This window comes from Schistocerca piceifrons, chromosome 6 (genome assembly GCF_021461385.2).
Source record: "Schistocerca piceifrons isolate TAMUIC-IGC-003096 chromosome 6, iqSchPice1.1, whole genome shotgun sequence".
NCBI lineage: Eukaryota > Metazoa > Arthropoda > Insecta > Orthoptera > Acrididae > Schistocerca > Schistocerca piceifrons.
Window position 1 is genome coordinate 307,093,701 of NC_060143.1, and position 16,217 is coordinate 307,109,917.

Here is a 16,217-nt window from a genome sequence, read left to right on the forward strand (position 1 = left end):
GGAATCTATTACAGGCTTACTGCAAAAAACTGTTGAGTGCAAATGTTGTCATTTTTTGATTATTTATGTATTCTGTATCAGAAAATGACTATTTTCATGTGGAGAAAACCAGTTAAGCGCAGTTCTCACTCTCGGAAGTTAAACAAACGTGCTAGAAATCTTTTAAGTGCATAGTTGAATATTCTATACAATAAAAATCATTTTGGTGCACTTAAATGATTTTTCCTGCACTTTGTCGATAGGCTTGTTGAAATTATGTGAACAACAGTAATTCATCAAGTGCACTTAATGGATTTCAATGCAAAAAATATACACAATGTGTTGTAACCTTATACAGTACGAAATTAAACAGCATGTGCCTCCATGGCCAGCCTAAAGAGGCCACTGCACATTGGCACAGATGGTGCAGCAAGTGCTTCACCGTGTACCAAACAGCCTTATATAGTCCGGCACTGGGACACTCAGCAGGCTAATGTTTATGTGACAGATGTATGCTCAATGTTAGACTGTGCATTAATGTTCTACTTGATTGTGTGTGTCATACTAAGTACTACTTCATTCAGTGTCTCAGTACATTCCTGCATGTGGAAACGGAATAAAAGTTTGTTGGTTTGGAATTCTGATATTGTGTTTGTGCAGCATTACAATATCACTTGGCGTGTTTCACGTCTCTGTTCGCTATGGCCGATATGTCAGTGGAAGAAATTCTTCAATCTCTTGTTGAAAACAGCAGTGAGCTCACACCAACCAGCAGCAGGCTCTCTTCGTGGCTTAAACTATGTGGCTGCATCTTTGACACGGCAGAGTTCACTGCAGTTGATACAACCCCCACTGTTTCTTCCGCATGATGATTCTGTGGAAGATTGCATATGAAATACATGTTTGGCAACATTTCCAAGCTTTTGGAGTCGCCAACCCCAATGTGTGTAAGACTTTGTTTCTGTCATGCATTTCTCCTCATGTTTATCACCTGCTCATGTTGAGTTCTACCATTGTCAAAAGCAGGTTCATCAATCTTACAGAATGGAACTTCATGGGCTTAGACATCATTGTCAGTTTGTTATTGAGGCTAAGTGGGACTCTTAGGCTGATTAAGTGGTTTGTGATACAATAATACACCTGTCTCACACTAGGCTCGTCCCTGTTCTACAAACAGTTGGTTGAATATCTTTGGAAACCAGCAGTGATACACATAATCTGTCAATAGGTCTTCTTCTTCTTCTTTTCTTTTTCTTCTTCCTTTCATCCTAAGCTAAAGCCTGTTGCCTTCAGTACCTGTCAATTTACCCTGAAATTGTCACTCCATCTTTTCTTTGGACAGCAAGTATTTCTTTTACCACATTGTAATTTATTTCTTACAGTTTTCACAATCTTCCACTCATCCATCCTGTCTACGTGTTCATTCCATTAATGTTTTTTCTTATGAACCCATTTTATATCCTTTTCTAATGTTTTCACTTCTGTCTATATCTTACAATGTCTTCCATGTAATCCCTCAAAGAATTTTCATTTCCGTTATTTCCACATGTCTTTTTGTTTTTGATGTTTCCATTCTTGTCTCAGTTGTGTACGTTATAACTGGTCTCACTGTTGTTTTGTATATTCTTGTCGTTACATATTTTCCTGTATGCTTGTTTTTCCAAATAGTATAAATTATATACACTGCCACTTTATTTACTTTTGATACTTGTTCTCTTACTTTTTTCCAACATTCTCAGTGCTTTACAGATCAGTACCAGGATATTTAAATACTTGCTGAATAATTTTTCCACCAGTTTTCAGCTTGCATCTAATTGGTTCCACAGATGTGGTCATACATGTTTTCTTAAGTGTATGTGACTAAATTTATGTTTTCGGCTGCAACATTAAATATATGTAAAAATGTGTGCAGATTATTTTCAATGTTTGCTGGTGGAACTGCATCGTCAGCATAACAAATGATTTTTATTTCTTCATCCCCCTTACTATAACCACTACCAGCCAATACCTTCTTTATCTCCTCACCCATGACTATATTAAAATGAAGCAGGCTCAAAGAGTCACCTCGTCTAATACTGTTATTAACGACTCCCTCCCTCCCTCCCTCCCTCCCTCCCTCCCTCCCTCCCTCCCTCCCTCCCTCCCTGTCCATTCCACACCTCCCTGCCTCTCTCCCTTCTCTACCTCTTATACGCTCTACCCTCCGAGCTCCTTTCATTTTGTGTAACTGCTGGAATCATCTGTTGAATGCCCTGCCTCACAATATCCCTGGTACCCCTTCCTTGCCAAGTGCATCCTTCCCTATCCTGTCCCCACCTTCATCTGCCAGGCAAAAGCTGTCGATAGTCGGCAATCAGTGTTGTAGCGGGCGCGCGCGCGCGCGCGCGTGCGTGCGTGCGTGCGTGCGTGCGTGCGTTTGCGTGCACATGCATGCATTTATGTGTGTGTCACTTATATATTAGTTAGCTGTTGGTGAGTGGTTGCCTTTCCTTTATTTTATGTTACATTCTGTCCAGGAATTTACTGTGAGAAGTAAGGTCAGGATGGGTAGTCAGTCACCTTTCTCATCTTTTTTTTAATGTTGTCATCTTTTGTCATGTTTATAAATTGTTGTCACTTTTTCAATCATTTTGGCTGTTTAAGGTAGAAAGTAAATTATTTACTTTTGTTTTTGAATTCCTCTATTCATGTTCTTCAATTAACTTCCCGGAATGACCCAATATTGAAAGTAGATCTAACCTGAGGGGCTTTTGAAATTTGTGTTAGATTATTCCTTGTTGAATTTTTGAGTGGTTTTTATATTTTGTGCAACTGTTATTAGTGTCATTTAGTCCCCTTTACTACTGCTTCAATTTTTGTCCCAGAATCTACTTTTGCTGTTGTAACAAAACTGCTCATGTGAGACTCTGTTCACTTTTGAAAGTAAACTTTTTGATATGGGAAAATGCAAATTCTGTAGTTACTGGCTTGAGAAGACAGAGAGTTTGAAAAGTAGTCTCTGCAAGGGAGGAAAATAGTTCAGTTAACCACTCACTTCCAGCAAAATGTAAGTGTAACTTTTAGAACTTTCAGATCAGACTCTTCCTTCAAGTTTGGTATGTGTGCCAACAATATGGGTGTTAAGTACTGAGGATAGTTCCTCCTCCACTGGATTGGTATGGACAGTAAAATCAGTGGCTTCCAATTACTCTTTGGATATGTCAACTGTATTTGTAACATTTTTTTAATGTTCCATGGTAGTATTTTTAAACATTTTTTTCAGTCTCATCTAAAAAAATGGGGTATGCAGTAAATGATGGACTGACACTATTTTTTCCGGAAAATATGTTAGAAGAAGCATGTTCACCATTTTACACAATAAGGTTTGATGGAAAAGACTACCTATGTTAAAGATAAAAGAGAATTATAATTTACAAATTTGATCAGAGAACAAGCATTGCATAACAGCGCGTCACCTATGAACTTTCTTTATTGGCAAAGTAGACAGTGAAATATTACATCAGAAATCATGCGAAGCACTTTCTGAAGCCATCTTACTGCTAAATAAATGCCTTAGGCTGGGATTAGATGACCAAATGTCAATAAAAAAGCTTTTAGGCTTCTAGGTAGTGATGTCCAGGAGATCCGTGGCAGACAACTTACAGCATTCATGTAATGTACGATGCCCATGGAAAGGCTTTGGAGTGTTTAGGTGAAGAAGCATCTGAATTTACCTTATTTTGAAGTTTGGCCTTTTTGCTGGGAAGAATATGAAGGAATTCAGTCAAAGTTTGACATTCCACATCACAAGTTTTTGAGGCATGCAACCATGAGTTGACTTAATTTAAGACCATTAGCCAACATGATTTTGGAACAGTAGGATGGTATTCAATATTATCTTCTTAAGCACATACTTCTAAAAAAGAATTGTGCTAGTGTTTAGTTCAAATCCTACAATGATATTCTAAAAAATCAATGAAAGCAGAACTTTATTTCATCTGAAAAGCCATTCACTAAGTTCACACACCATTTTAAAAACTGAATCACAAGTTGCATAGAGAAATAGAAAATGCTTCAGACCGTTTTGGCTTGTGTTTTGAAGGTTTCTGCTTTGAAAAAAATTGAGTAGTTCTGAAGTTCTTCATAGTGAACTCTCTTATATTGGCAATCTGCTTGCATTTGAACAAGCAGTTGTTAGTGGAAAAGGCAGCAAAATCAGGACAAGGCTTGCCTGAGGGTGCACAAATCGTGAAAGTAGAAGAAAGAGTGAAAGAAAGGGTGATGGAAATCATTTAAAAAAAAAAAAAAGAAGTTGAGAAAAGAAAATCTATCATCATTACTTCATATTTTACGAAGATTCCTAAGAAACAGTAATCCAGAAATGTTTTATCTTTTTCCTTTGTTGAAACATAGAATATCATTAGTTGTAAAAATGTGATGTAGAATTTTTTTGTGAATTAAGATTTCTGTTATGAATATCAAAAAAACCAATGGTGAATTACCAGTGTACTTCTATATATTAATAAATCCGTATGAAGAAAAAACTGGCATTATCCCAGCCAGGATCATAATAGAGAAATTGATCATGGTCTTAACCAGTCCTTTTGGCAGGGGGTTATGAAAAATGAAAACAATTCATTTGTGTCATATGTTTATTGAAATAATTTGTCACCTTTAAATCACTTTTTAAAATATTATGTCACCTTTTAATCACTTTTTAAAATATTATGTCACCTTTTAATCACATTTTTCAAATATTTTGCCTCCTTTTTCAAGTGCCACAATGGTTCCTCACCCACTAAGATGGATAAGATTGCCCAAATACTATGTCAGTACTTGGCAAAACGTAATAGAAATAAGAAAAAGAAAACATTTTCTTAATGTTTTACCACTGGTATTTATTTACTCACAAACTGGTTTCTGGTTTTTCCTTATCACCAGACAGTGACATAAAAAGTCAAAAAAGAAAAGAAAAACAGTTTGAATAAATAAATCATAACTGCAGAACATAAATATAATGCCTCCTGTTTTGATATTAAGATATTTAAGGTTTATAATTAATAATTTTTTTTTGTAATTTTTGTCATAATGAGTTCATTGATGTAATATCCTTTGACATAATGACTTTCGGTGTACCCGTTCACATTCTTTTTTTACTATGTATGTAGAACTTCAGATGTTGTTCCATGCTGAGATCATTCCACAGCAAGTGTATTGCATTGTCAGAAGGAGTACATGGTCCAGGTTTCCTGTAGAGACAGTTCCACTGCGGTACACACAACATTTGCATCCCATTGGGAGTGAAATGGTGTGGCAACTAGAAACAAACCCAAAAGTTGAAGTACACAGGAATATGATTATTGTCGGCAAACTTCTAAATTGCACATAGATTCACCTTGAAATTCTGGCGGTTTGTGGACCAAAGCAATGTTACATCCAGCTGTAGTAAAAGGGTGCCAACAATTTGACCAAGGTCTCGTGGACATGGCAGGATTTCAATCGTTTGGAAATTGAATGAATGGTAGAACATTTACAAAGACTTGGGACTATGTTGAAAAATGATGTCATGAATGTATGTCACTTTGAGGTGGTACAGCATTCAATGATAGATACTTCACCTGCAATAATAATAATGTACATTTTGAAGTCCGCTCATATAAAACTAGCAAGTTTTTCATTCAGACCTTTAAAGTAATCCCGTGAAGCTTGAGGTGAAATCTAAAGTGTGTTTTGCAGAAATGGCCACCATATCAAAGAAAAGAAACGTTTTGAGTGTTGTTGTTAATCTGCTGTAGCTGTTATTCCCAGCACATATGTTTGAAGTAATATGACATTTATCAGCATTTTACTGGATAAATAATGGTTATAAATCAGTTTTTTGTTGTACAGTTATTTTATCTTCAGACTTTTATAGGTTTGTACAAGTTTTCTATTTTCTCATGATTACTAGAGTGAAATGTTTTATGTCTTGAATTTACAGTCATTCTGTTAACATTTTATATGGTACCTCGGAGGGTACCTCAGCTTCATGTAATTTTAAGAGTATTACGGGCTTATTAACATAATGTGGATGAGCCTTAAGTAACTGGCAAATTTTCATTTTACATTCACATTTATTTATATGATTCATTAACATTTATATCTGAATGCTTTTGTTTTTATGTTTTTAAACTATTCTGGACTTTTCCCAATGACTTGTCAGAAGTAAGTATCACTAAAAGCTGAACAATATTAGTAGATATTGCTTAGCAGCATACCAGTAATGGTGAAGTAATTAATGCTAATATACGGTCTATATTAAAGATCTTTTTCAGTTAATTTTGTGCACACATCACAATCTTACCTTCTTTATCAATATCTATCTATTGTTGAGAGAAATGATGATAATTTTGCAAGTAAATTGTATTTATTTGTAAAGGACCCTTATGTATTAACAGGCATCCAAGATATTCTGAGACGCATGAATGTGCAGTTTGGCTTGACTGTTGGTGGTGAAACACTTCGAGACTATGTAATTCCATACCTGAAAGATCAGAAGCCAGAGCAAATAGTGAGTCAATTAAGTGCAGCTGGTGTAACAGCAGCAGCTGCAGCATGTTCTGTTGTTTGCAGCCTACTGCAGGCAAATAAGCTGTCAGATGCAGCAGATCTAGGTAAGTCTACAGATTTGCTGTGAATTGTTCAACTTACATTCTGTTTTTAGATGATAAACTTTGATTGTGAGAATGACAAATTGATTACCAGTTAGTCATGGAAAGGTGTGATATTGGTTCGCCATTATGCCCAATACAGCCTGGGCAGCAATAGCTGTACAATTTAGTACGCTATTCCTTCATATGGTTTCAGTTAACCTACTGTAATGAATGTGCCTTGCAGGATGGTAATAGCCTTACCGCTTTTCTGCTTACCTTCACTATTAGTTGCATACATTATTTTGTGTATTATAGAGGAAAAAATGCATAAAGACACAAAGCAAATGATAACATGACCATTACAGTTATTATCCAGTAAACCAAACTGAAGGCCTGGCTAGGGTGGCAGCAACATTGTGTTTATGTTAGAGAAACAGGTAGGGGAGGCAGTGACAGCATACACTTGGGTATCTTTGCAAGTGTAGCACTGCCACATACAACACATCTGTATGTCAGAGTCTTGCAAAGCACAACAGTGAAATGTGGTCTGGTGCTTTTGTTTGACAGTACTCCTTGGATGCTATCACTTCGTCGCATTTATTCAGTGAGTAATATGTGTGCATCCACATTTCATTTGAATAAACCACCTGATCTCTGAAAATCTTTGCCGCATGTTGTCATAAAAATTTAATGTATTTTTCTTTTGTGAAACAATATTGTCTCATTTGTACATCATAACTTGCTTATTTTTTCCACATTTTAGACATAAACCTCATAGAGTGGAGAATTTTCTCACAGATACAGGATACAGATTAAGATGGGGAACGAACAGGTTGAATGATGATGTATCTTAAGTTGCCAGCTATCTCATAGTAAAGCCAATTGCTTATGTGGGCCTTTGTGTAGGAGCTTCTTCCTTGATAAACAGATGAGGTTAATTTACCTGCCATCCTTTTAAAAACAGTTTCCACTTTAAGAATGAACCAGTAGTGTTTAGCATCAGACTGGTACACCATAGATCGAAGGTTCAGTGCTAGTCATATAATAATTTAGCCTTTTTTTGGGAGTTGAATGCATTTGTGTACATGTCCAAAATTAAGCATGAAGACTACTGAATTTAAGGTAGAGACTGGTTTATGGCTGCAAAATTTTTGTATGAAAAACCAGTTTTGCTGAATGTTAATGATGTAAGTTCCTCTTTAAATTTATAGAAAATTGAAAGCTGCTTATGTAACGTATCCTTCTTACAACGTCCATGGTGTGAGAACAGTTCATCTTATCAATTTTTTTCTGACAAAAATCACTCTGAAATTTTAAAATTTTGTACATTGTTGCAGCAACATCCATAGAATGAAATCTCCTTGTTGAAATAGTAAACACCCCCCTGTGGGTCAGGGATTAGAATAGGCCTGAGGTATTCTTGCCTGTCGTAAGAGGCAACTAAAAGGAGTGTAACATGTTTCAGCCTTTATGTGATGGTCTTCTGTAGGGTTTGACCTCCATTTTCCAAAATTTCCCTGAAGTGCGAGCCAATTGGGGAAGGGCGCCTTACATGTTGCATCATGTCCATCGTGCATTGAGATCCTTCGACCACTTCTTCGTCATCGCAATCCCGCTCATTCTCCATCTCTTGGGTGAGGACACCTTCCTGGGTGCGTTTTACACCGTGCACTATGCAGTGTCACTTTCTGCGTTGATTATGACAGTGGACTTCTTTGCACCTGATATGCAGCACAGTAGCCAGTCCATTGTGGTGGGGCCGCCATGTACCCTGTTGGTTGTAGCCCCCTGATCACACAGGGATCACTCTGCTGATGCCCCCCAGGGGGTCCACAACTCTTTTGTGGATACGTGCGTGGCGAGCACGGGGCCCCGAGCCATTGCAGCCTTCTTTCTCTCCCGGGCTGCATTTCCTTTCCCTTCCCCTCCTTTCCCCTCCATACCCCTCCATACCCCTTCCCCTCGCCCTCTCCTCTCCCTCTATTGGTGTCCTTGCTTATGTTGGCCCCCGCTATCCTCCTGGTTCTGTTGGTTTTACACTCCGGCTTTGTTGCGTAATCATCTTCTCCTTTTGGCATTCCTTGGTCCCCCTCTGGGGTTTGACCTCCATTCCAAAATTTCTCTTCCGTAGTGTGAGCCATTTGGGGAAGAGCACCTTACCTAGTGTCTCTGACGTGCGCCCTCCTAGTACATTCCACCTTTTCTTTTACGTCGTTGTCTGATGCTAGGGTGCATAGCCAGCACGGTAGCCAGCCCGTGTGGTGGGGTCGCTGTGTACCCTTTTGGTTGAGCCCCCTGAACACACAGGGATCACACTTCTGATACCTGAGCTGTGACCTCCTCATGCATGCCTTGGAGTGGTTGCTCGTCATCCTGGAGCATCGGAACTCCCGGCAATGGCCGCCATGCCAGACGGCCCTTGCTGTGGCTGGGTGGCGCCCGTGAGGAGAGCCCCTGATCGGAGTGGGTGGTATCAGGGCGGACGCTATGCAGATGAAACGCATACGGGTCCAAAACTCTGGCCGCTCTTCTGCGGCCGTCTCTCTGCGTGGTACTGATTCCTCAAGTGCTGCTTCTCTTGCCCCCTTCGGCCTTCCCTTCCATGGCTACCCCCTGGGAGGAGGGTCAGGCCCGTCGTCTAGGGGCAAAACCTTTCCCCCGTTATCTAGTTTGCACCAGGACTGATGGAGATACTTTCACCAGTGTCAAACCTTTATTCTTTGTGGAACACATTGAAGACACGTTCGGCGAAGTGGACTCCCTGAGCAAGATGCGGTCGGGTTCGTTGCTGATAAAAACTGCTTCGGCTGCCCAATCTGCGGCCCTTCGTGCCTGTACCCATCTTGGCACAATTCCCGTGTCCATTACCCCTCACCAGTCTCTAAATATGGTACAAGGTGTGATTTTTCACAGAGACCTCATCCTTCAAACTGATGAGGAACTTCGGGAAAATCTCGGACGGCGGGGTGTTCACTTTGTTCTACGTGTTCAGAAGGGTCCTAAAGATAATCGTATTGATACTGGTGCCTTTATCCTGGCCTTTGAAGGGGATACCCTTCCTGAGAAAGTTAAGATTATGGTCTATCGCTGTGATGTGAAGCCGTACATCCCACCTCCTATGCGGTGTTTTAAGTGCTTGCGTTTTGGCCACATGTCTTCTCGCTGTTCCCAGGACCCTCTCTGTGGTGACTGTGGACGTCCACTCCATGAGGGGAGTCCCTGTGTTCCCCCTCCTGTATGTGTCAATTGTCGTGGTAGTCATTCTCCGCGTTCAGCAGATTGCCCAGTCTATAAGAAAGAAAAAAAGATACAGGAGTATAAGTCCCTTGATCGTTTAAGCTACACAGAGGCCCGTAAGAAATATGCACGATTGCACCCTGTGTCCATGACATCTAGTTACGCCTTGGTTACATCTTCATCCCTTCCTCCCCCTTCCTTACCCCCATCCCGGACCCCTCTCCTTCCCCCCTCCCCTGCGGCTCCCACACCTTCTCCTCTGGGCGCTGCTCCCCCTCCCCAGCCGGAGAAGTGTCCCACTCCTTCGGCGTCTGCCGGTCAAGGGCGCCTCTCACGGGATGCCCCTTCCCGGCACCTTCCAGGTCAAAGGTCTGCTGCAGCGCGGCGACCGCGAGAGCCGCGGTCTCTCGGCCCCCAGGTCGCCCGGTCTCTTTCTGTTCCTGATCTTGCTGCAGCTGGCTCCTTTATGCCACACAGCCCTCCTCGATCTCAGCCTGAAAAGAAGAAGAAACATAAGTCCCGGGACAAAGAGCCTCTGGTGTCACCGGAGGTCCCTTCCCCGACTTCACAACCGGATTCTGACCTGTCGTTTATGGATGTCGCCCCCTCCTTGTCGGTGACGGGTGGGGACCCGGCGGTATGACTGGATTTAGCGTGTTCAGCCCTCATTTAAACCATCGTTCTGTGGTTCTCCAATGGAATTGTAATGGCTACTATCGTCACCTTCCGGAATTGAAATCCCTTCTTTCGTCCTACTCAGCAGCTTGTGTGGTTCTCCAGGAATCTCATTTTACTGATGCTCACTCACTGACCCTCCGTGGGTTCCGTGTTTTCTGTCGAAATCGGGTCGGACCCTTGCGGGCTTCTGGTGGCGTTTGTACGTTGGTCCGTACAGACATTGCTAGCACGTGGATTCCTCTTCAAACTACATTGGAAGCGGTTGCTGTTAGGGTCCACTTCGACTCTGCAGTCACAGTTTGCAATCTTTATCTCCCTCCTGACAGGACTCTTACACCTGCTGCCTTAACCACCCTTCTTCAGCAACTTCCTCCTCCCTTCCTCCTCCTTGGGGATTTTAATGCTCATCATCTTTTGTGGGGCAGTGCCTTTCCATCTAGACAAGGTCTTCTTATAGATCAATTTATAGCAGACCACGACCTGTGCCTTCTTAATGATGGCTCCCCTACTCATTTCAGCGCTGGTCATGGTACCTTTTCTGCCATTGATCTTTCTCTTTCTTCTCCCTCTCTCCTCCCTTCATTACACTGGTCGCCACACGACGACCTTTGTGATAGTGACCATTTCCCGTTGATTATCACGCTCCCTTCCCGCTCCCCGATGGACAGGTTACCTCGTTGGTCTTTCCACCGCGCCGATTGGCCTCTATACACTGCACAGGTCGAGTTTTCTCCCTCTTTGTCGGGTTGTATTGATGATGTCCTACGTGACGTGTCTGACGCGATTGTTCGCGCTGCTAACCTTGCTGTCCCGTGCTCATCTGGACAATTTCGTCGTCAGCAAGTCCCGTGGTGGAGTACGGCCATTGCCATTGCCATCCGTGATCGCCGTCGAGCTTTGCAACACTTTAAGAGGCACCCATCCGTAGCCAGCCTTTCTACCTTTAAGCGCCTTCGCGCTAAAGCCCGTTATTTAATCAAACAGAGCAAGCGGATATGTTGGGAACGATTCGTTTCTTCCCTTGGTTCCACTGTCCCTCTGTCACGGGTATGGGCTACACTTCGCTCTCTCCAAGGTTGCCATCGGCAGTCCACCCTCCCAGGCCTTCACCTCCCAGATGGCATTTGTACGGACCCATTAGTTCTCGCAGAACGTCTTGCGACCCATTTTGCAGTGGCATCAGCGTCGGCCTCCTATCCAGCTGCTTTCCTTCATCAAAAACAGCAGGCTGAAGCTGTCACCTTATGTTTCACCACTTGTGGGTCAGAATCTTACAACGAACCTTTCACTGAATGGGAATTTCTTTCTGCTCTATCTTCTTCTCATGATACGGCCCCTGGCCCAGATTCCATTCATAACCAGCTGCTTCAACATCTCAGTGCTCCACAACGGCACCATCTTCTTCGGGTGTTTAACCGTATCTGGCTCCGGGGTGACTTCCCTTCTCAGTGGAGGGATAGCATTGTGGTTCCTGTCCTTAAGCCTGGTCAGAACCCCCTATCTGTTGACAGCTATCGGCCAATTAGTTTGACCAATGTTGGTTGTAAGTTACTTGAACGGCTGGTAGCCCGTCGGCTCACTTGGGTCCTCGAATCTCGGAATCTATTGTCCCCTTACCAGTGTGGCTTTCGAGAGGGACGATCTCCAATCGATCATTTACTTCGCTTGGAATCCGCAGTTCGGCAGGCTTTTTCCCAGTGCCGCCATTTGGTTGCAGTGTTTTTTGACCTTCGCAAGTCCTATGACACGGCCTGGCGCCATCACATCTTACTAACCCTTCATCAGTGGGGTCTTCGGGGCCCACTCCCGATTTTTATCCGCCAGTTCCTGATCCATCGGTCATTCAGAGTTCGAGTTGGTACTGCTTTTAGTTCTCCGCGGACCCAGGAGACGGGCATCCCACAGGGTTCTGTCTTGAGTGTCCTTCTTTTCCTCATTGCTATCGATGGACTTGTGGCCTCTGTCGGTCCCTTGGTCGCCCCTGCCCTGTATGTGGATGATTTCTGCATTTGGATTAGTTCCTCCTCGATGCCATCTGCAGAACGGCAGCTCTAGGTGGCTATACGGCGTGCCTCTGCATGGACCCTCTCACACGGGTTTCAATTCTCTCCTTTAAAATCGCGGGTGGTCCACTTCTGTCGCCGTACTACGGTCCACCCTGATCCAGAGCTCTATCTCGCTGCACAAAGATTGCCTGTGGTTCCACAGTTTCTTTTCGACAACAAGCTCACTTGGCTGCCCCATATCAGACTCCTGAAGGTAGGATGTTTCCGTGAACTCAATGTCCTTCGCTTCCTTGCCCACTCCTCTTGGGGTGCGGACCGTTCCCTCCTCCTCCGTCTTTATCGTGCTCTAGTTCTGTCACGTTTGGACTATGGTTGTCAAGTTTATGGTTCAGCTGCTCCTTCCACACTGCACGCGCTGGATCCAGTCCACCATCGTGGTATCCGTTTGGCCACCGGTGCCTTCCCTACTAGCCCTGTTGATAGTCTCCTGGTTGAAGCTGGGATCCCCACCCTTTCTGTTCGGCGGTCCCAGCTTCTGGTGTCTTATGCCCTTACTATCCGTTCTTCTCCCGCTCATCCTTCCTATTCTCTCCTATTCCCAGACTATGGACGTCGCCCGCCCGACTCCCGCCCTCGGGCGGGTTTACCGGTTGGGCTGCGCCTTGCGTCTCTTAACCGTGATTTTCAGCTTCCTTCTTTGTCCTGTCTTCCTCGCTCCCTCCCCTCCACCCCTCCTTGGTTAGTTCCTCGGCCTCGAATTCGGATGGATCTCCGCCGCGGTCCGAAAGATTCCATCCCCCCGGTGGTGTTCCGTTCCTTTTTCCGCCAAATTTTATGGGAGTTTCGGGATGCTGTTGTTTTTTACACTGATGGCTCTAAATCTGCTGATCATGTTGGGTATGCCTTCACGTCCTTTGTTGGAACGGAAAATCATCTGCTGCCACCCTCATGTGGGGTGTTTACTGCGGAATTGATGGCAATTTCCCGGGCCCTTACCTTTATTAAACTATCCCAACATAACCGCGTTTTGTTATGTACGGACTCGATGAGTGGCCTTCTTGCTATTGACCGGTGTTTTTCGCGCCATCCCTTGGTCTCTGCCATCCATGACCATCTCGCTGATCTTCACCGTGCTGCTTGTTCCATTGACTTCCTATGGGTCCCGGGCCATGTGGGTATCCCGGGTAATGAGCTCGCTGATCGTTTGGCTGGGGGAGCAGTTACTTACCCCCCGTTTTCTGTAACCCCTCCTGCAGCGGATTTACGGCTTCACATCAAATCCCACTTTGCACAGTCATGGGCCAATTCTTGTCTAATAAACTTCGTGCAATTAAGGTGAATCCAGGCCCATGGCGTTCTTCCTTTCGCCTCTCCCGCAAGGACTCTACCACACTGTGTCGTCTCCGCATTGGCCATACCAGGCTGACCCATGGTTTCCTTTTGCGTGATGAGCCACGCCCGCTATGTGGTTGTGGAGCCTTCCAGTCAGTGGCCCACATTTTGGTTGAATGCCCCCTTCTTTTGGCTCTGCGTGCTAAGTACAGACTCCCCCACACTTTACCTTTGATGTTGGCTGACGATACCCGGATGGTCTCTCTGGTTCTAGGTTTCCTCCGGGAGAGTGGTTTTTATTCTCAGTTTTAAAGTTTTTAATCTCCCTCTGGTGTTGGGGCAGGGCGGTGAGTGTTTGGGTGTCTCCCACTGTAGGCAGTGTTCAGAGATTCCCGATTCACCTCCCTGACCGGAATCCTCTTTTCTTCCCCTTTTACTCTGTTTTTACCCCTTCTTTTTACGGCTTCGTTAGTTTTTCTATTCCCATACGTACTTTCTGCATTATAGCAGTTGTACCTTTTAAGTCACAGGTGGTCTTGCCTATGCTGCTTCAGCATAGTGTTGGGTTCGTTCTCTTGCCAACTTCCCTCATTTGTTTTTACTAATGACACCGTGACTGCCCTTTTACGTTTCCCCTTTTTCCGTTTTATTGTTCTGACTTCTCTGAGATGTCCCGTTAGCAGAATGGAGTCTATTTGAAACAAGGGACTGATGACCTTGCTGTTTGGTCCCTTTAACCTCAAACAACCAACCAACCAACCAACTCTGCTGATGCCTGCACCGTTAACTCCCCACGTATGCCAGCGGGTAGATGCCCATCCCCCTGGGGCATCGGGGCTCCTGGCAATGGCCATCCTGCCAGGTAGCCTTTGCTGCGGCTGGGTGGCACCCGTGGGGAGTACCACTGATCGGAGTGGATGGCATCAGGGTGGATGACACGTGATGAAGTGTAGTCCATTATCTCTTGCTGGTGATGAAATACCAACAGTCTCTAGGTGTTCATCATCATCATCTTGGACAGTTTCCAGCCACCGACTGGGTCTGTCGGGAACACAAGCCTCTCCATCGTGTTCTGTCTTTCCACCATTCCCCCTCTTCCACCTTCGTCCAGTTCTCTCCTCTTCTCGTCACACATTCCTTCACTCCCTTCACCCATCTATCTCTTGGTCTTCCCCTGGGCCTTTTCCCCTCCAGTTGCAGATCAAACATCCTCTTTGGAATTCTTCCCTCATCCATTCTCTTCATGTGTCCATACCACTGCAGTCTTGATTTTTCTATCCTGTCCTGTACTGGTTCCTCCTTTAGTCTTTCCCTCACATACACATTTCGCAATCTGTCTCGTCTTGTTACACTCAACCTGCTCCTCTGGAACTTCATTTCACTAGCTTGTATTCTACTTTTGTCGCTTTTGTGCATTACCCATGTCTCACTTCCGTATGCCAATATGGGGACAAAGTAGGTTCGGTATATAATTCCCTTGGATTTCTGTGGCACCTCCTTGCTCCAAATAAGCCCCCTAATGCATTTGAAGAACTGCCCTGCTTTTCTGCACCTTTCATTTATTTCCATTGCGTTTCCCCCCTTACTTTCAATCGTGCTTCCCAGGTACTGGAAGTTCTCTACCACTTGTAGTTTTTCCCCTCCACAAGTTATATCCACATTTGGCCTATTCTTCTTCCTTGTTGTGACAATTATTTCACTTTTCTTTGCAGAGAAATGCATTCCATATTGTGCTGCCGTTGCCTCCCATACATCTAACTGCTCTTGCACCTCCTTCTCGCAATTTCCCCATAACATCAGGTCATCGGCAAAAAGCACTGCTTTCATTTTATGATCTCCAATTGCATCTGATACTTGCTGTAGGATTTCATCCATAACAATAATAAACAATAAAGGCGAAAGTGCACTTCCCTGTCGCAGCCCATTTTCCAGCTTGAACCATGCAGTACGTTCCCTCCCCACTTTCGCACAACTCTCACTTCCATCATACATTTTTCTGACTTTTCGTGTTATCTCTTCATCTATCCCTTTTGCGTTCAGTACATCCCAGAGCTTGTCCCTATAGATACTGTCATACGCCTTCTCAATATCTAAAAAGGCCATGATTAAGTCCTTCCCGTACTCATAGTGCCTTTCCTGCAGTTGCCTTACCGCAAATATGAGGTCCGTTGTTGATCTTCCCGGTCTGAAACCATACTGCTCCTCTTGCAGTCTACTTTCAATACTGCTTCTTATTCTCTTCTCCAGGATCTTTTCATAGATTTTTCCACAGTGGCATAGCAGGGTGATTCCTCTGTAGTTCTCACATCTCCTTTTATCCCCTTTCTTGAAGATCGGGACTATAATTCCTTTCTTCCAATCCTCAGGAATTCTG

General features: G+C 43.8%; 1 protein-coding gene across 1 annotated transcript in view; it reads left to right on the top strand.

The window, feature by feature from the left end:
- Positions 1 to 16,217, top strand: part of LOC124802434 (leucine-rich PPR motif-containing protein, mitochondrial) — a 207,000-nt gene that overhangs the window by 45,727 nt on the left and 145,056 nt on the right. The window contains exon 8 of the mRNA XM_047263212.1: positions 6,396 to 6,611. Coding sequence (XP_047119168.1) covers positions 6,396 to 6,611 — 216 coding nt within the window. The remainder of the gene's footprint in view (positions 1 to 6,395; positions 6,612 to 16,217) is intronic.